Raw genomic sequence first — 21417 nt, 5'->3', positions numbered from 1 at the left:
AAATTTTTGCCATTATTTATTTATTTTTTTTACCGTCAATTGCACCCTCACACACCATAGAATCGAATGGAAGAGAGCAGGGGAGACTTGGCAGTGGGGACAATGATTTGAAATCAAATGACAAGAAACACCATAGAGCCACACGAAGTGCTTGCCCGAATACCACTCGCTACCAAGCTTCGTAACTATATATATAGACATCGAACTTTCTTATTATTCCAAGTGAAGAACTTTCCTATTCAGGGACGATCTTGCAGCTCAACATCTTTAAGCATTCCCTGAAATATGATATTCCCAACAAATTTACAAGACTTTCAATTGCTAGCCTTCCTTTTATCTCTCACCATATTAAACTTTCCAGTATTGGACCAATTAAGGTCCATTACTAGCAAGATTTTGAATCATAGAAAAAAGTAGAAACTAATATTACAGAATCATTGTATGTCTTATTTCATGATGACTACATTGACCATGTCTTTCCAATACAAAAATGGCCACGCCACTGTCATGCATGAGCGATAATATTATGCTCAAGCCAAAGTGTTGCGAAAAAAAAAATCGATTTTGAAAACATCCTATTTACAACCTCTTATAACATCCCTTCCTGAACTCTCGACTCTAGTACACTACACATGCACACAACTTGACGTTGCGGGTAGAGACACTAGTTCTTTTTTTAAGAAGCCAACTAAAGCCTCTCTCATATTCTAAATCAGCTATGAAGATAGGGGTGGATCAGCTCCCTTAGCAGTCTATGCCACCTCCACCATCTACTTTGTTGCCCCCTTTTCCTTCCTATTCCGTTGCTTTATATTCTGAAGAAGCACTATTACTTCTTGAATTGTGACCTTGTTCTTTTATGTTGTAGCAATAAAAAGCGGATGAGATACAAGTAGATGATTCAAAGGATTCATCTAGAAGTGAGAACAAATAAGTCGTCTCGATCAAGCATTGGAATTGCAGCTGCAGGTTGCATAACAGTCACGTCGCAGTTACAACAATTTCGGTCAATCTCGGCATTACGTAACAGCGTCGAGGGTTTAGCGACTAGAAACTTTATTTTGCTTCTTTACCGTCCTCTCTTCTCCATAAATTTAGTTAATTGATTCATCTCGCTTTCTCATTCCACAATTGACTGCAAATGCAAAATCCACCCTCCATGAACTTTATTTCGTCACTTTCTTACTTATATAATAGCCAAGAAACGTAGATAACGGTCATTACGGCCATGAGGCACAAGAATTTTCTTTCCGACTGATATATCGGCCCATAAAGGTCACAAACACCATCGATATCATGTAAAGGACGTTATGGCCGATACGCACCAAGATTTAATTCCTTGGTCTTGATTCCCAATTTATCCATATATAGTATAATCTTTTCTAGTAGATGAATGTGTTCTATTTGCCTAGAATACTTCATTTGCATGCTATAACTATTTTCCTTCCTACTTTAGAGTATATCTCTAATAAGGAAAACTTAATATAGCTGTCAAGCCAATTTTGATGTCAAGAGTCTCAACACACTTCACAGACTCCTTTAAATTAGGAGAGTTAGGGAGGGAGTTAGATCAAGCACAAACATCAATTAATTTCATAGGCTCTACTGCAATATTTGACAGATATTGACGGAAATTAGCCTCCAATTCAGCTGGTTAGAGTTCTATAGAACCTCTGAACTAGCTTGCACTTTCTTCACAACTCAGTTCAATTTAATATCATTCTTACACATTCTATGACAAAGTTTTCCATCGGGATACTCCTATCTCTAGAGTTCAACCATCCTGTGGCATCATTGGAGTTACTTTTGGCGGACCTTCCATCAACAATTCAACATATATCTTAGTAGATATAATCTTCTTTATATTCTTAGTCGACTTGTTTACACAATTTAGAACTCCCCAACCATCTAGATGTATAGTTGAGCCCCTTATGGTACCCCTGTCAATGTGATCCAAATAAGCTAATGTTTCGTGTCAAGCTCGAGAACTTGTGATCCTATTTCTATGGCATCAATAATTACATATGATGATGAATTTGGCATACTTCATTTTTGAAAACCATTCCTAACATAGATTTTTTTTTCAGTGTGCACTATAGTATCCAGAAGTTCAATGGGTTTCGACCCATTTTCTTCCCACATATAATCAATATAAGTGGAATAGAATTTGCTAAGATTATGAATCTTATCATTATTGACTACCTTTCATCTCAAAACTCCTTCAAAGTACTTTTGAGCTTCAACGTGCTTCTTTATCCTTCTATCATCAATTATTTCATGATCATAAGACTTTAAAGCATTACTAGTCATTTCAACCACGTGTTGTGCTCAATTACTTATCATATTAGAAATTTGTATATTTTTATCATAAAGTGTCTTTAAAAATATTAATTAGCTTATAGTTATAGAATTAACTCTTAGATAATTGTCAAAATAACAATAAATAAAATTATTAAAAGTTTATCATATATACATAAGAAACTATATCATTTATTTAAAAAGTATTAATTTATATATTTTATAGATAAGTTTAGTAAAAGCATGAACAACATTAGTTTGATTAAAATTAAGGTAATAATTAAATCTTTTAGTTACTAAAAAGAATCTCAATTTTCAATATCGATATCGTAGAAGATATTTGGATATATATCTTTTGTATAAAAATAAATTACTTGTTGCTCATTGAAAAGTAAATCACTCATGGAATTTAAATGTTTCAATTTTAAGTAAATTTAATAAAAATGGAAACTAAATTTATTCCATTCATTTTATGAACTTCTAAAGAAATCATTTCTCTTAATCAACGTGGGCTAGTTCAAGCGGTTTGACACTTGTTCCGTTTAAATAAGATCTTGGATTCGAGTCCTTGTGGATGTAGAAAATTTACGCTGGGAGAACTTTACCCTGTAGTGGGTCGATCCGCCTTGACTGGATGGGTTGGTGCCTAATCGAGTTTTCAAATACTAGGCGGTATGCAAAATATTGTTTCACATGAGAAAGCGTGATTTATTTTCTTCAAAATCTTTTGGGTATAGGTCGTAGAGCTCTTACTGCAACAAAATAAATAAAGTAATTTACTTGTATGATTTTTTTTCTAAGGTCCTTGTGATTTCAATAATGTAAGTAAAATTACTTGCATGAAAATTTTTGAAAAATATTTCAATATCCTTTTTAAACTAAAAAATTGAATTTGATTTTAAGAATATTTCAATATCCTTTTTGAAAAATATTTTCGATATCCTTTATTAATAAATAAATTCATAAGCATCACTTTTAATTTGTAAGTGGATTTAATATTAACATAAAACTTGTAATAGCCTTTAAATATTCCAATTGCGGTTTCAAGAATTTAATCAAGCATTTGTAACATTGGAAATTGGAAAAATAAAATAATTTAATTAATTGAATTTGAAGTATTATATTTATTCCTAAATTATACGAATTCTTCAATCAATTTATTTGCATTATATTTTTATTATTCTTTGAGTTTATTTGATGTTGGAGAATTTTTTTGGATATTCTAGTCCATATTGATTTACTTGTTAACCGGAATATTGAAAAATGAAAATAATTAATAAATTGAATTTGCAAAATTATACTTATTCCTGTATTGCACTAATTTTGAAATCAATCAATTCTTGTATTATTAAAGAGGGTATAGAAGATGGCACATGGAGATCAATTTGTTTGCATTAATAATGTTGAGAAAATGTCACGTGGCAAGATTTAAAGAAGTCAAAAAGTGACACTTGGCTGATTTTGATGAAGCCAAAAGTAACACTTGGTAAAACCACATTCATTCTCTTCCTTCGTATTGGCATATGCGGAGGATGCGAAGGGACTGCGGGATGATTTGGAAGGACGATTTTCTCAAGATAATGCAATCCGGATTTATCAAATAAAGTCTTGAGATTATTTATCTATTGAAAACAGGGAGGTTGCTTCATCCTAGAAATATATTACTCTGAACTCTAAGGGACTTTTGGATGAGTTGGAAAATTTTCTCGACATCCAATTGCACTTGCGAGGCGGTATGTAAAATGCGCAGCATAAAGAGAGAGTTTTTCACTAACAATGATCTAAATCTGGAAACTTTTCTTGACCATTCGTTGGAATATTCTCAGCATGGAGCTGGCATCTATAGTTAGCAAGATTTATCCCATGGTCGGTCATGAGAAATTGCAAAATATTGTTTCACATGAGAAAGCGTGATTTATTTTCTTCAAAATCTTTTGGGTATAGGTCGTAGAGCTCTTACTGCAACAAAATAAATAAATAAATAAATATATATATATATATATATATGTATTGAGTGATACATCGAGTCCGAATCACATTTTGAGACAGACCTTTTCTAACTAATACATGCTAAAGTCTCCAGAATTAGGACCATTGTTAATGAAAAACTCTTTGATGATCCTCACTCGCAATACGGAGCGCGGAAACGACGATTAGATTTCAACAAAAGAATAATTACATGTTGATTATACGAATTATATGTCTTAAATTTTTTGCTAATTAAACATAACAACTTCTGTCACACTGAATCACAATGAATTATGCTGCGTTTGGTTTCAAAATAGGATTTTAAAATTAGATTTTGATTTTGAAAAAGAGTGGTATAAATGGGCTCACCATTTAACTTTATATGAGTTATTTTATTTTGTTATAGGTAAAATTACGTTAAAATTGTGATTTTAAAATCATATTTACAAACAAAACAATTTATAGTATCGCCTAAAATTTTCTCCCCATTAATGAGTATGTGTTGACGTAATAAGTAGTCAATTTTATTAATAGGATAATGATACAACATTTTTATTATGAGGTATAAGTGTGGGAAAGGAAGCTCGACTTTCACGTGCACTTTCATGTTCCAGCAATTATCCCAACAAAATAAAGACAAGGAAGCCGTTCTTTTAGGTGACAAATTTCATAATAATACACTCAATTGATTGTCATTTTCTTTTAATTAACAAAAATTCATCCACTGCATAATTTTTGTATTTGCTAACATTACATCCACATCTCCATCACCCATTCCCACTGCAGATCCAAAAAGCTCCCCTCTCTTTCTTCCCCTCTCTTGGATTTCTTGGATCCTTTCTTCTCTTTTTCTCTCACTCTCAAACGGTGAACTGAAACCCCAAGAAAACCCACTTGAAAATTCAGCAGAAAGGTCCCAGCTTTCTTGTTGTTTCCCTTCTATGGCGGCAGAGAACAACCTCAGCACCCTGAGATCAAGAGAGGTCTCGACCATGATAAAGCAGGGCTTCATCCCCGACCAGGCTCTCTGCTACTCCCCCTCCAGGTCCTCCCCAGCCCGGCCCCACCACTTCTCCCCCTCCTCCTCCCCGCCCAATTCCTCCCCCGGGTCGGCCTACCGGTCCCTCACCCGCCCGACCCTCTTCGAGATGATGTCCCAGGAGCAGCACCGCCAGGACTCCTCCGCTCAATTGAGGTCCAAAGTCTCGAGGATCCTGTCGAACGCCCCATTCAGCAACAGCATTGCCAACGGGGGTTGTTGGGGGCCTAATAATCGGTCGGGGGAGGTGCGGCTCACGGTGGTGGCGAGGGACGGGTTCCGGGTATCGATGGACGTCCACCGGAGGGTCCTCTCGGAGAAGAGCCGGTACTTCGCCGAGAGGCTGAGGTTCGAGAAGGGGTCGCATTTGGTGGAGGTGGAGATCAGTGAGTGTGACGATGTGGAGGTCTATGTGGAGACTGTGGTCTTGATGTACGGCGAGGACTTGAGGAGGAAATTGACTGGGGAAGATGTGAGCAAGGTCTTGGGTCTGCTCAAGGTGAACTTCTGAATTTTTCTCATTCTCATTGGCCGAATCGAGGCCACTTGATTAGCTTTCAGTTCATTCACTATCAAATTCGGGTCGATTACAGTTGCGGCTAAATTGATTAGAAGAGGAACTAGCAATTCAGCAGATTCTTGTTAGCTTTGATTTGGTTAGATGTGATTAAGGTTGAGAACATATCATGCTATTCTTGCGTCCATTAGTCACTATCTGATGATGTGAACCAGTTAGTTCAGGTAGGTTTGTAATATTTGTTTTTCTCGTTTGATACTTATTGTTTTGTCAAATATTTCGGTTGTGCTTATGCATAAAGGAATAGCCGCTTTGACAGATTTTGTTTCTTTGGAAATCACGAATATGACCACCATTCAGAATGCTCTCTATGTAATATGTTGACATGGTTCGAAGATAACAAGATTCTTGAAGATTTGTTTGGCTCATTCGTGTTCTACATTATCACAAGAAAATGTGATATTGCTTTGTAGGGTTAGCTCCAAGGTCCAATTATGTTGCTGCATTTGCTAAGATTTGTCCTTGAAGTCTATAGAACTTTTCTTACATCTCTTTTCACCCATTTGGTTGGAGTAGGAGAGCTGCTTTTAAAAAGAAATGGATTAGATAATCATTTGATCTATTATAATGTTTTTTTTCTTTCCAATGTAGAAATCGTAGAATCTTCTTAATGGATTTTCATTTCTGTTTTGCCATATGATATGTGGTTTATCATGTTTCTTGGTTAAAGTAGAATCCAATTTTTCCCAATTCATAGGTTTCTTCCGCTCTCATGTTCGATGAAGGAATCTCTGCATGCTTAGAATATTTGGAAGCAGTTCCATGGTCGAATGAGGAGGAGGAGAAGGTCATATCTCATCTCCATCAACTTCACCTCCTTGACTCGGCAACAGAACTCCTCCAGAGAGTCTCAGCCAAACCCTCCACATCGGCGAGATCTGATGATATCTTCATGAGACTGCTGACTGGCGTCCTACAGGCAAAGGATGAAAAAGCCCGCCGAGAAATGAAGACTATAATCTCGCGGTTACTCAGAGAAGATTCTTCCTCTCAACACAGTGATAATGGATGTGTTGATGTATCACGAGACACCCTTTACCATATATGCCACCAGTGTCTCAGTTCTCTCATTCTGTGCCTATCAGAAGCTACGGGAGTGGATGAGAAAAGCGGGCGGGACCGAGGAGTGCTGATGGGCGAGATTGCCCGGGAGGCAGATAATCTAAACTGGGTCATCGATATCCTAATTGATCGGAAGGTAGGGGATGAGTTTGTGAAGTTGTGGGCTGATCAGAAGGAGCTTGCTATCCTCCACTCGAAGATCCCCACGATGTATAGGCATGGGATTAGTCAAATCACCGCTCAGCTATGCATCGCAATTGGGAGGGGGAGCATCCTCGTTCCTCGAGAAATTAGACTCGCTTTGCTGCTGACATGGCTTGAGGGTCTGTACGAGGACTTTGGTTGGATGAGGAGGGCTTCAAGATCGATGGACCGGAAGCTCGTTGAAGAAGGCCTGGGGCAGACGATCCTGACCCTTCCTATGTCCAATCAGCAGGCGATTATGCTGAGCTGGTTCGACCGATACCTTAATAAGGGAGACGATTGTCCCAACATCCAGAGGGCATTTGAGATTTGGTGGAGGAGGGCTTTTGTGAAGCAGAATGCCAGTGAGATTAGTGATCCACACTTGCAAATAACCGTGTGCGAGTACCCGAACTGAGATGCTTGGCATGGAGAAAATTCGGTGGAAGAAGGATAGCATAAACATTGAGGTGGAGAAAGTATAAATTTGTCAGTCCACATAGTTGTGCTATGCAACCATTACCTTTGCTTGACATCTGATTGGAAGTCGTTCTCTCGTGGTGAAGGGGCTGTGTTGGAATTTCGGGTAAAATGTGTACATTCTTCGGTTGGATTTGAAGACAAATCCATATTGATCCAGTCATCTGGTCCTTGTGAGGAGGCAGCAGTTCAACCTTTTGCTCGCAGCGGAATAAGCTGCTGTCAATAAATTGTGAGGAATTGTATAGTTCTTTCCTTCGCTTGCACATCTGAAGCCTTCTAAAGGCACAGAAGTATCATCTAGAAAAACTTACTTAGGGGCAAAATAACCCGACTTTCGTATCCCCGTAACTTGGGCAGTCGTAATACACGTCTGTTTGAGCTGCTTTGGTTGAACCGATCACCTTCTTGTGGAGGAGAGTCCTACTTGTCTTCGGTAGACGACCCACCTCCTCCTCTCTTCCTCTTCTTCACTTCATAGTGACGACTCCTTTATCTTCCTTACCCAGCGGCCATTTCCTCTAAAACCGGCATATTCCGGTTCAGCTGAAACAAACCGAACTGGTTTTAAAATCCCCCGTGCTCTTTTCCCTGGGCCTCCGCGCTTTCATCTCATATTTTCAAGGCCCAGACCATTAAGCAGAATGGCCCAGCCCATTCTTTGGCCTGACAAATTACGAAAAATATAAAATAATAATAATAAACGAATTAAATTTGAAACCCTAATTGCTGTTCGTTCTTCTTCGTCTTCTCCCGTCTCCGTTGGTCAGCTGCTGACTCCGAGCTTTAAATGCTTCGCGTCTCGCCTCTCGTTCGCTCCCGGCGTTCTCCTCACGGCGGCGGAGCTTCTTCCGCCTTCTGATTTTCTTCTATTCATTTGGGCGCAGCTGCCCCCAATGGAGCCTATTTGGCGCGCCCACGACCGATCGATAAAGATGAAGACTGTTTCTGGTAAAATCATATCGACGAGGTCGGTCTCCCTCGCCAAAGCATCGAAGATCCTCTCGAAGATGGTCACGGTCGATAACGGGGCTTCCTCTTCCATTAGCATCTATCTTCGAAAAGCCTCGGATGCCTTCGACGAGTTGGCGCAGTTTCACAAGGGCATCAAGACCCCCAAGTCTGACCGGAAGAGCAGAAAAACTTCAGCTTTAACAGAGTCGGAAAACGGCCCGCCTCAAGAAGTCGAGCCCGAGGATGCGGAGAGCAATCGGAGGAAGCGTAGGAAGAAGAAGGTCGGAGATAGGGATGACGAGGATAATGGGCTAGTTACGGATTTGAGGGGGACCGATGAGCAGGTACTGGTTAATGGAGATGGAGAGTTTGTGGGATCGGAGGGCCAGAAGAGGAAGCATAAAAGTAAGGAGAAGAAAGCAAAGGATGAAGTTAAGGAGAAGAAAGTAAAGGATGAATCTGGTGATATCGTTGAGAATACTATTGAAAACGGTGGGGAGGTGAAGGGCGAAGATGGCAACAGCGGTGAAGCAGAAGACAAGGATCGGAGGAAGAAGAAGAAGAAGGAGGAGGATAAGAAGAAGAAAGGAGGAGATGTTAGTATCAGTCTGGGAGATAATGGTTTTGCAGTCGAGGAAAGAGAGGATTCTAAGAGCGAATTCAGGACTGTGGAGGAAAACAGGGACCGAGGGAAGAAGAGGAAGAACGAGGGGTCCGGAGAGGGCAGGGAAGAAGATGGTTTGGTGGAGCACCGGAGCAAGAAGAAGAAGAGGAGGTGATCATAGGAAGATAGTGAAACCTTTACAATTGTTGGGATTGGGCAGCTTTCTCGACTTTTATCGAGAATCTGGTGAGGTCCGTTTTGGGCTGTTCTGTGGCTTCTGAGCTTCTTGAATTTTTGTAGGATTGGTTTTTGGATGTAACATGGAAAATTTTGAATGCGATGGTTTATCTATTTCTGCGATGTAGCTAATGTTTATAATCTTAGAAGTTCTGATAAATGCTGCCTATTTACATGAAAGAACAACAAAACGTTTGGGCTATGGCTTTGATGTGTTTGAACACAAAACTAGGGGGAAATGCCAATTGTTGCAAATTTTCGGTCTTCATGATTGTATTTGCAGTTTTTATGAACATTCCGAGAACGGTTTGATAGTTTATCTGTTTTCCATTTTTGAAAGTTCCATTTTCACCATGTTTGCATAGCATCAACATCATCATCATCATGTACTTTGCAGTCCAAGAACACAGAAGGAACAACAAAGGCAATGAAGAAAAGGAAACTACAGCATCAAAGTTACATTTCAACTGTCACTTTCCGCTTGCCAGGATGTTCTGTGATTGCTTTTCGTAGGGAAAACCCTTCTTCTTTGAGTCATCTGCAGACCATATGAAAATTCCGTGAAGCTTCCCAAGACCTTTGAGCTTTTTACAAGCCTCGAAGAACCCGGCTTGAGGAGACAAACCTCCACTTCCATCGGTGCCAAGGCTTACCAACACCTTCCCTCCCCGGTAATTAGAGATCTGTGTTTCAAAGAATTTCATAAACTGGGGGACAGTTATGCCCTTGCCATAGGCGTAGAACTGGAAGTTCACGTAGTCGATAAGATGGCTGTATTTCTTCCACAGAGCTAAATAATAGGGTTGAACAGAGTCATGTTCGTAAGGAGCTATGGATGCAAAAGAAATTATCTTGTTCTGCTTTAGATGGAGAAGGAGGCGACCAATGCACTCGGCAAATGTGTTGGGATCTGTGCTGAAGTGTTCATAGTCGATGTCAATACCATCTAGATAGTACTCCTTGGCTATTCTAGTGATTGAGTTGATGGCATTTCCGACCCAAGAATTGATCGTTTTAATGGTGAATTTGACGTGCTTGCTTCCAGTTGTGTCCCCGCCAAGGCTCATTGCCACCTTCACGTTTGCGTGTCGGGCCTTGATGGAGGACACGGTGGAAGCGTTGAGATTCTTTGTGTCCCAGTAAACACGGAAATCACCATTTGTAGGGGAGGCAGAGGTGTCGTAGTCTATTGCGAAGGAGAGGATGAAGTGAAAATTGACACCGGGATGAATCGGCACGTTGGAGAAGGTGACCCCTCTCTCCTCCGCTCCGATGTACTCTCTGAAGAGCTTTGAGTTTCCGGTGAGCGGAAGTGTGAAGAAGAGAAACTGGAGGAGGACAAGAGGCAACAGGAAGCGGTGAGCATCCATTGTTATCATTGGTGTGTTTGATTCTGCTTTCCGGTAAACTATTTATACAGTTGATCGATAGATCTAGAAAGGAATTTTGTCCATTGACAAAGCGTTTCTCTTGTCCGCATAGGCATCGTCTTAGACGAGCTGACCGCGACTAATTTGTGACCGGCCTTGTCTTGGTGCGAGTATCTTAGCGTCGATAATCGAGGATTACTAATTGGATCTTTATGGTCTAACCTATACGGATTTTTCGATTCGGGCTCTTGCTGAATTCAATATAAAATACCGTATCAAGTCAATGCAGCTTTGTTGGATTCTTGTACTTAATTTAAATTCGTCTCATTCATTGTAAAACAATTTATCATTTACTTCCACCAATTTTCGCGTTGCACCCCGAACTCCAGGGCAAAACAGCCTAAAATGATCCTAAAGTTTCGATTTATGCTCATACATCTTATGGCTTTTCGGCTAGAGAGTTATCGACCCAGTGAACTGTACTCGTACGGGATCTACTTGGTTGTCTTCATAAGATTTTGGGGGATATTGTCTTGTTTATGCTGAATATTGAGCCTTTGCCTTTCTTCTTTTTTAAAATTTTAAATTACTTGTAAAGCGTCGTCAAGTTGAACAATGAAACCTGGGCTGTGGACGGCAAGGAAGCTTTTCAAGTCGGAAGGATTTCTCCTCTCCTAAGCATAAGCAATGCTGAACTTAGTCGGCTTGGATTCTCTAAGGCGGAGGGAGAGAGATGGCATAATTCTTTATTGGCAATTGCCGGTCCTGCTGAAATTTATTCTTCGGTCGTGTCGAAATTAATTAGAGTATCGAAATTAATTAGAGTAAGACACGTTGTATACTTCGGCTTAAAATTCTCGCCCGACCGTCAGACGATATAGCGCACGTCTTCTTCATAGTTCATTTAGCCTTTCGTTCCTAGTGTGGACAGCTCTTAATGAGTTTTGTGTAAAACATCTTAATTGTTGACATATTTTTCATGGGGTATTCTCCTTGCTGAAGTTCTCATTTCTGATAGAAAATAATGGGAATATGATACACGTGCCATAGATTTTACGGTCCGGCATTATTAATTAAACTCATGAAACAAAATTTCCATGCGTTAGATATGAAAACAAAAGAGAATGATACAGCAAAAGAATCAAAGTTAGGAGGGAGCCTAGTCACAGATGCAGGGGATGGATCGAAGGGGATCAGGGTGACAGTCGCTTTCTCTAAATTTTGATATTACATTAGAAAATTATAAGTTTTTCTATAATTTTTAGTGAAATTACCTATACTCGCCTCCTTAACTCGACAAAGTTACGTTTTGTTTTGCCGCTAGGACTCGCCCCCATTGACCAAAATCCTGGGTCCGTTGCTGCTCAGATGGCTTCAGAGGAGGAGAAGAGATGCGAAAGTCAACAGGAGGAGAGAGCCAGCTTGGGTGAACCTTCCGGTGGCAATGCATGAACCATGCACCTGTATAATCGTCATCAATCATCATCGTCAATTAGCGTGTAAAAATTCTTTGCCAGAACCCAGTCTGCTAGATCAATGCGATATATTACAAATTATAATACAAGTTGACCTCGTATTAATTTCTATATAGTAACTTTTTGTCTCACCGAGATTATCTGCCAGGAATTGAATCGCAACCCAACCACCAGAAGACACACCCATGGTGTTTCTATCAATGGGGTCAACTAGATTGAAGTTTTTTGTGGTCCTTGTTTGGGTCAAAGTTCTTGAAGCCCTGTCCAACCCCGAAGAAGTAGAATCCGTACAAGTAAAGTTGGTTGGGTCTCGCCGCCGAGTTTGCTCGTGTGTCCCTGCACTATGTGCTCCGTGCTTCTGTTGAAAGGCAAGACCACTAGCTTAGTCCCATTGCTCACCATAGTATTGGTTCGGTCAGTTCACCAGCAAAACCATAGTATTGTTTAGTCGGTTCCTGAGGAAGGGGCCTATGCAGTAAAAGAAGTTATCGACACGAAAGCAAAGAGGTTCGAAGTTTGATTCTCTTCGGTCAAAATTATGCACCCTTTATTTTAATTTTCCTGTTTTTTTACTAAATTCACATGCATCTCTCATAAAAACATATCGGAAGAATTGGGACTCAAAGTCTTGAACGTTCATTCATATGCGCCCTTTACTTGAATTGGGACTCAAAGTTATGCACCCTTTATTTTTGAGGGGATACATGTATGGAGACCATATGCGTCTATGACTTAAGGGAAGAATCCCATAAAATATGCAACCTCCTAGCTAATATGAAACTACTTAGTATACAAGATTATGCTACCTAATATATACAACCAACCAATAATATACAAAATCTTCAAGACCTGTAGGCCACATTTGGTCGCTGGAATAAAGAGCGGCATAGGATTTCTGTAATAAATCCATGTTTGGTGATGACAGGATAGGGTTTGGGTTAGGGATTCATTGAGATATTACTAATAATGATCTTATCCCAATTAGGGGAAGGTTAAGGGTGGGTAAGGATATTATTTTGTACAAAAAGGCGTAATGCCCTTACTTTAATTTTAAATTTATGAAATTTTGCCATAAATTTTTCTTTTCTATGGATTCGTTGTGCTCGATGAAGAAGGAATAGGGGGGCAAGGGCTCGATGCCAACAACCATTGCCCCATGATCGTCTCTTTCTTCGAGTGAAGAGAGAGAGAGAGAGAGAGAAAGAGGAAGGAGAGGGCTCTGGTGGCTCAACTCCGGCTGCCATAGCCCCAAGCAAAGTCACAAAGATCTTTGTGAACATTGGCGATATTGATTGGGGTTGTGGTGGCTAGAATTGGGCCACCAAAGCCCCTATCCTCTTTCTCTCTCTTCGCTGAGCAAAGAGAGAGATGATTGTAGGGCAATGGGGGCCCAATGCCAGCCACCACCGCCCCAAGCAAGGTCGTTGGCGAGTGCTTAGTCTGCTGGCGAACTTGCTTGGGTTGGGGGAGGGGTGGCAGGCGTTGGGCCCCAATCGCCTCTCTCTATGAACAATTGCAAGAGGAAGGTCTCCTTCCTATGCGATGTTTTGTTTCTTTGTTTTTTTCAATTTTAGATTTTTTTAATTTTAAGAAATTTTGAAATAACTAGTTATGGGTAGATAAGTCATTTCCTTTTTATTGATACCAAGTGAAGGTGACACCTAATCAACCTATAAGTCATCCATATTGACTCAGATCAGATAGTGGAGAGCCTAACTCTAAGGAGAGACGGTGCTGCTGCTCTATGGGAAGGGGGACGAATGTGAATCCAGCATACTGCCCTCAATCAAGATATCAATAAGGAATTCTTGCGTTAATTAAGAAATAACGCAGAGCGCAAACGAGATACCTCAATGCCAAGGAAATATCGAAGAGTTCCCAGATCCTTAACGTGGAAGCATCGCCGAAGGTAAGAGTTAAAAGAAGCATAATGACTAAAGTTATTCCCAACAATAAGCAGATCATCATCATATATGAGAACAGTGAGAAATATATGGCAGAAGGTGAAAGGAGAATAATCAGCTCCAAACCGAGTAAATCCATATTAGTGAAAAGAATCAGCTAGCTTAGAAAACCAGTTTATTGAAAACCATAAAGAGATTTACGAAATCAGCATACTCGAGCGATCAGAATAACCTGGAGGCAAGCTCCTGTAGACTTCCTCGTGTAAATCACCGTGTAAGAACACCTTGTTGACGTCCACTTGATGAATTTGCCAGTTCTTTGCCACGACGACCGCCAATAGACATTGAACAATGACGAGATTGGCCATAGGTACAAATATCTCGTGGAAGTCTACGCCCTCAATCTTTGGCAACTAGACGCACCTTGAAGCACTCAATACTACCATTAGCTTGTCCCTTCTTGTTGAAAAACCACCTGCAACCTGTCTAAACCTTTGGCAACTAGACGCACCATGTAGCACTCAATACTACTATTAGCTCGTCCCTTGATGTTGAAAACCCACTTGCATCCTATAGGGATCTTGCCTGGGGGATAATGACTCAAGTGACCATGTCTTATTCAACTCGAGGGCTCAAATTTCCTTAGTCATAGCTTCATGCCAACGTGGATTTTACATTACTTGTTTGAAATCACGAGGTTCCACATCCGAGTCTATAGCAGCTAGATAAGTGGCGATTAGTAGCACCTGAACATGAGAGGAAATTCTTAATGGAATGAGCTGCACCTTAGGAATTGGATGGAGCGAGGATAATACGAATTGTGTGGCATACAAAGTTTGTAAGATGGTCAGGTGGACCACGAAACCAATCAGTTCATTGAGGGATGAACTCAAGTGAAGAGCCATCTGAAGTTTGGTTTGTATTAGACGTGCCATTTGATGAAGCGGATTGGGCTGGAAGATGAAGGCCCAGTGAAGTGGACTAAGGTGGGAGGCAGATGCCCAGTAGAGCGAACGGGGCTGAGAGGCTGATGCCCATTAGAGAGTATCGGGCTTGTGGGAATTTGGGCTGGGCTCCACTGAGAAGAAGACCTACAATGCGCTTCCTCATTCTGTGATATAGAACCCAAACTCCCCTCTCCAGGGGCCTGGTGTTTTGGGCTGTCATGTGATCTGCGTGGCCCATTTTGCCCTTGTCTCTGGTTTGAAAGTGCATCAAATGGAAGCCTACCTACGTCAGTATATAGTGGTGAGTCTCCACTGTGAGATATAATATCTTGTTCCCCTGATTCGAATTCTCTACAGGAAAAATATCTTCGTAAATTTGGATGCCCTAAGATACGAAGATCTTAAAGAATCAATATCATATAGGCTCCACGCTTTCTTTCCATAATGATAGCCGATGAACACACACTTTTGAGCTCTCTCTCTTTAAATTTATCGATACTTATAAGCCGAATATGGGCGTAGCTTTACGACCCGAAAAACCCTTAGGTGAGAATAAACTGGAGGCATGTTAAATATGACTTCATGTGGACTTTTACCAGAAAGTAGTGGTGACAACATGATGTTGATTAAATACGTCCTTGTTAACACACACTCTCCCTAAAAGCGCATCGGTAGAGATTCTAAAAAGAGAAGGGCTCTTACGACATTCAACAAGTATCGGTGTTTTCTTTCCACTTAACCGTTTTACTGCAGTGTATCAACACGTGATGTTTAATGTATTATTCCTTTCTGCGAAAAAAATCCTGTAACTCTTCTAATAAGAATTCCAACCTATTATCAAATTGGTTATGGACTAGATTGCAAAATTCATGAGATATCTGTTCATAGCAAATAAAGCCAAACACTACCACTAAAATCATCCACGATAGTAAAAAAATCATGTGCCTCCAAATAGTGATTTCGTTTTATATGGTCCTTATAAGTCACAATGAACAATTGGAACAACAAATATGCTTTATTCAAATTGATAAGAAATTAAGAAAAAGTCTATTTAGTTTTATGATAGACCTCACAATTATAATTGGAATCCCCACTAACATTGATGCCATGAAACTTGACATGGCGTAATGGATGCTCGAGTCTTTTGTGCCATATACCACTTATGGCAAGCGCAGCTCGATCTGAATTCAAATGAGAAGCTATTGTTTTGGCTAGTTTCTCACGATCAGTTCTCTAGGTGGCGCGTGGCAGTTTCAATTGCCAGACATGCCAAAGCGCAGTCCTAAGGATTGTAGCGGGAAACACTAGTCGGCCTCACCAAGTCTAACGCGTAGCTACTCAATCCCAGAGGTCCGAAGGGTTAGTTGGCGACTGAGTTTAAGGAGGATGGATGTGGTTAGCTAAAAACGCATTAAGATGATGTCGTTGCTCGAGGATGTAGCCACTAATCCTCCCAAAATGTCCGCGTAATCCATATGCCAAACCCGCAATATTGGATGGCCCATAAGCCAATGTAAACAAGAATGCGATCACGCTTCCCAGAAAGCCCGTGATGAGTGAACCTTGGCCTCCAAAAGCCAAGAGAAATCGAACCAAAGACTGGAAAGTCAAGGGTTGTCTCGGCCTAGAAGCTTTGGCGAGGTTACGGATATGCAATTTTGCAATAGGATTGGCTAGTTTGCGGGCAATTGAAATGTAAGAGGAATTGAAAGTGCAATGAAATGTAAAAGGCTTAAAGATAAATGTAAAGTAAGGTAAATGTGCAAGGAATTTAAAGGACGTGAAGATAAATGGCGAGGAATAAAAATATACGGAAAATGTAAAGGTTTGATAAAGATAACGGGTGTTGTGTTGTGTTCTTGAAAGGTCTTTTCAATGTAAAGGAATTTAAAGGACGGGAAGATAAATGACGAGGAATAAAAAGGTACGGAAAATGTGAAGGATTGATAAAGATAACGCCTGTTGTGTTGCATTGTCGAAAGGTCTTTATAATGTCTTCATTTCAGGTATTTATAGGCCCTAATATATCCTCAATACCAAGAAATGGAAGATAAAGAGAATGTCCTATCTAAGGAATAATTACTAGCGTGATAAGGAATAATTTAATACCTTAGCGGCATCCTTTGTACGAGGAGGGTTTGGATCCGAATAAAACTATAAGATTTGAGTTAATATAGTTACATACCCATCAGCAACATTTTTCAAGTCCCAGCCTAACAAACTTGCTGCCTGTGTTAGAGCTTCTCTCTACCTGGCAAGAGCAACCGCTTTCTCCTCTGACATGAACCGCTTTTCATGTTGAACAAATGCCTTTGCGTAACTGCCCCTCTTGCTCCTGACGTCTGAGGGTTCAACTCCGTAAAATATTGGAAGAATCATATGTCTCGAGTTTTTCCAGCATTCCATGATCTCAGCAAGTTCCTCGAGTCGAATTTTTGTAGTTCTTTGAGAACACAATCACTGAGATCCTAGAGCTTTGGATTGCTTGAATCAGTGCTGATGAGATGTTTTTCCCTTTGGGGAGCTCATTGTCATCTCTGAAAGCATTAACCCCCGTTTTTCTTAGGCCATGGTAGAATTGGTTGGTGAACTTCTTGCGAGTGTCCACTCCTCGGAAACTCAAGAAGACACCGTATCTCCACTTGTTAGCCATGGAAATCAAAGACTACGACACTCAATTTGTGCTCAAGGAATCAGAGAAAGGAATGATAATCATCGGATCAGAATACAAGTTAAGAGAGAACGTTGATGGAAACAAAAAATCAACTCAAGGAAAAATCAGTGCGAATAACAGACAATTCAAAGCTAAGGCTAGTCCCGCTTGCACATGCTCTCAACAGGCTCCTGCCCTATCGAGACATTGACGCACATTAAAAGACTACTTTTTCTACAACGTACAAAGATTCTCTGGAAATTATATGAATCGTCCATGACCCCTCTCGTCATCGTCGCCTCAATATGGACTCATTTGATCCAACATCTATAACAGGTCATGGAGGGTTTAATTATGGAACCGTAGATTTTTTCCAAGATTCTCATGTAGCTGTTTATCTCCATATATTTCAATTATTGATCGTTTATTAGCCATTTATCGACATCTAGTCACGCGGTTGCATACCTTTGACGAAAGTTGCCAACATAAGAGAGAGACCCTCTTGCCTCCATTTTTGGGCAAACATCTTTTCCAGTCTCAACCGTTGTTCAGACAGAGTACTCAAATCTATGAGTAAACTATCAAAGTTGTCCTCAAAATTTGGACCATTTCTACTCCCTGAGCCTCCGCCATAGCTGTGGATGTGTTTATGATTTTGGTTTTCCCTTCTATCTAAATAAGATAATTTACTAAAGCAAAGTTGTTATGTGTTGAGTGTTAAGAATGAGTCAAGTTTCACATCGAAAATTTAAGAGGAATTTCACAAGTTAATAAGAGATTGGGTATCATAACCTATGAACTCGAGATTTTGGATTGGAGATAAGCCCAGTCACCTATAGGCCCAATGGATATTTGACATGGTATCAGAGTGGGTTATACTTCCATGCGCATGTATTTTACAAGTTTATAAGAAATTAGGTACCACAACCTATCAGCTCACTCTTTTAGGTCCAGTGGATATTTTACATTACGTCTTTATCACTCAATATAGAAAGATGACAGTGAAGTGCTACTAGAAAGGTTTGGATCATTCATATTAACCATTACAGATGTTGGAAGTGCTGCTCCTGCAAAGCCCGACACTATCTACCGAAACCACTCATTCGCGTTTTTGCTTTTCCCATCTTTATTGATTTCTAATGGACGGCTTTTCGTGGGTGCTATGTAAAATATCTTCGACAAAGTTTTCATGGTATATACTCCTTGCTGAAGTTCCATTTGCTTCTGAAGGTTTCGTTGATGATAGAAAGTAATCGGAAAATAATAATGTACATAGATATCATGGTCATGGTCTGACATTGTTATTAAAACTCATGAAGCAAATTCTTCATGTGTCAAATATGATTTACAAAATAGATATTCACTTTCCTCGAGCATTCTCAATTCACTCTGCAAAACCCAAAATTCCTAGAGAATCGGCTGTGCCTTATTGGGATGAGCCAAACAAATCAAACTCAGCAAAGCTTGAAAACGATACAAAAAAAGAATCAAGCTAAGAGGGAGTCAAATCTCAAATGGCTTGAGAGGAAGACATCAAAGTCAACACTTGGGAAGGTCAGCGGGTGGAGGAAGTAACTTTTGGTTAGGGAGCTTTCCATCTAAGACAAGCCATGCCATCTTCAGACCCCAGCTTGCGTGGACCTCCAGGTGGCAGTGCATGAACAATACACCTGTACATTCATCATCGTCGTCATGAGTTAGTACGTAAAAATTCTTTGTTGTAATTTAATCTGACAGGTGGATCATATGCTATTAGAAATTACGTACTATATATGTTAATTTTAGGTAATAGCATATATTGATTTCACTGATTTCTACGTGGTAAATTTTTCAATCAGCAGGATTGTCCGCTAGGAACCGAATTGCAACCCAACCAGCGGAGGGCACACCCACGGTGTTTCTCTCAATGGGGTCAACTAGGTTGAAATTTTTCGGGTCCTTGCTAGGATCAAAGTTCCCGAAACCCCGCCCAACCACGAAGAAGTTGAATCCCTGCAAGTGGAGTGGGTGACTCTCAGCACCGAGAATTCTCGTGTCCTGCATTATGAGCTCGATGCTCGTGTTGAAAGGCAAGACCACTAGCTTAGTCCCATTGCTCACCATAGCATTGTTTGGTGGGTCCCTGTGTAATTAAATGGGAATAGAGGGCTCGTAGGGAAATTTGGGCTGTAGATCCCATTGGATTGCCCGAAGAAATGGGCTTGGAGGAGAGCTATCGTGGGCATTGTGAAAGAGACATTGTTAATTGAAGCTGCAAACATGGTCCCATTGGGCCCCTGACATGTTCGGTTTGTCTTGTCACAAGGGCTTGTTCCTAGTCCAACGGTAAGGAAAAATTGCTTGTCAACTTTCTTGGGCACATTGGCATGAAATCGGGCACTTGCTAGGCTCCTGAGCTTATTGTTGAAATTCGTAGCGAAAGAAGTGTCATTAAGAGGTGGAAGATTCGGTTTGTACAAGGGAGTTGCTTGATAGAACCGGCTGAATGATGGAAACTTTCTGGTTTTTCATATTCGAGAATACCGGCGACTGTAGAATTGTCAAAGGTTCCTAGGCCGGTCACGTGGGGCCTAGCAGTCATTAGAAAGGTGGCTTTCGGGTAGCTAAGCTTTGTCTTGAGAAGCATGTTGGTGGTTGTCCTGGAGCTATCAGGATCGTGTTAGTATTGAATGGTTTCACATACACTGCGTCCTCCTCAACAACTGTGAGGGTCTGGTTCGTGATGCTAAAGAAGAGCTCTTCATTCAGTGCTGCATTGATCAGGCGGAGGAGATAAGTCTTCCCAGGCTTCACCTTCAGCTTGAATGTATCTGCGCATAATTAATTTGTTTTGATATAGACATGTTTGAATTTATGATTTGGTTGTCTTGTGTTCCAAGAAATGTGTAACAACTTTAGTACTCAAGGAACTAGAAATTCAAATTCAAAGGATGAAAACTATCATATTAACTTTAATTAATATAGTTTGGCCTGTTTGAACAGCGCAATACACCTTTAGCAGAGCAGTTGTAGAGAGGGCCAGGAAGTCCGTTAATAGTATAGGCATCAGAAGCGTTCGGGCCTCCTCCAGTTTGCAAGGCTTGGGCAATGATGGCCTCAGGGTCGGCATTAAACCACTCGCCTGTACATTTTTTCCCAAGTTGGTAAATCGTATATAATCCATAAAAAGTTATAGGCTTATTTGGTCAAAATGCCAGGTGATCTCGACATTAATAAAGAACCAAAATAGTTTAAGGTTAAATTATTAGTTTAGTTTACTATTGTAGAGTCTCACACTAATGAGAATCAAATTTAGAATTTCTTAGTCTCACGTCATTAGGATATTAATGCCCCTACATTCACCGAATCCATTTCTTGAAACATGCATCATTAATCCATTAACCATAGTAAATTGCCAATTCACAGTCAAGCATCTTATATGTCTTGCATGTTAAAGGTTTTTGTCTATTTCATTTTACGACAAGTAAGGTATTTTAAGATGTTCGCATGAAGCAATATTAATAAAAAAAAATTTCTATATTCGAGGTGTAAAATGTAGTTTGTTACAGTACTTAAATCCCACGTAGAAATGTTCTTGGCAGTGATTCAAGTGCTTCAATCTAAAAACACGGTCCATTGATCCCAAGATTTACCCAACCAGGAATAAAATTAATTTTCAACCTTGTA

At 40.2% G+C, this 21417-nt stretch overlaps 3 protein-coding genes and 1 pseudogene across 4 annotated transcripts; 2 read left to right on the top strand and 2 right to left on the bottom strand.

Annotated features, from left to right (window-relative positions):
• Positions 1–5025: 5025 nt before the first annotated feature.
• On the top strand, positions 5026–7933 carry LOC116199773 (BTB/POZ domain-containing protein At5g60050). Its single transcript, XM_031530259.1, has 2 exons — positions 5026–5804; positions 6580–7933. The coding sequence occupies exons 1-2, from the start codon at positions 5208–5210 to the stop codon at positions 7543–7545; spliced, it is 1563 nt and encodes a 520-aa protein (XP_031386119.1). The 5' UTR covers positions 5026–5207; the 3' UTR covers positions 7546–7933.
• Positions 7934–8251: 318 nt separating this feature from the next.
• LOC116199775 (eukaryotic translation initiation factor 5B) lies at positions 8252–9941 on the top strand. Of its 2 annotated transcripts, none has more exons than XM_031530262.1 (2): positions 8252–9411; positions 9800–9941. In XM_031530262.1, exon 1 carries the CDS (start codon positions 8504–8506, stop codon positions 9338–9340), a length of 837 nt encoding a protein of 278 aa, XP_031386122.1. In that variant the 5' UTR covers positions 8252–8503; the 3' UTR covers positions 9341–9411; positions 9800–9941. The 2 variants fall into 2 exon arrangements, with proteins under 2 accessions (XP_031386122.1, XP_031386121.1); XM_031530261.1 differs by having other exon boundaries at positions 8252–9416; positions 9800–9818.
• Positions 9765–10823, bottom strand: LOC116199774 (chitinase 2-like). The gene has a single exon (XM_031530260.1). It carries the CDS (start codon positions 10779–10781, stop codon positions 9873–9875), a length of 909 nt encoding a protein of 302 aa, XP_031386120.1. The 5' UTR covers positions 10782–10823; the 3' UTR covers positions 9765–9872.
• An 8467-nt stretch (positions 10824–19290) lies between these two features.
• Positions 19291–21367, bottom strand: LOC116200515 (annotated as a pseudogene).
• Positions 21368–21417: the final 50 nt, after the last annotated feature.

The sequence above is a fragment of the Punica granatum genome, chromosome 3 (assembly GCF_007655135.1).
Source record: "Punica granatum isolate Tunisia-2019 chromosome 3, ASM765513v2, whole genome shotgun sequence".
Taxonomy (NCBI): Eukaryota; Viridiplantae; Streptophyta; class Magnoliopsida; order Myrtales; family Lythraceae; genus Punica; species Punica granatum.
Note: the sequence above shows the minus strand (reverse complement) of the source record. Positions and strands in the feature narration are given on the sequence as shown.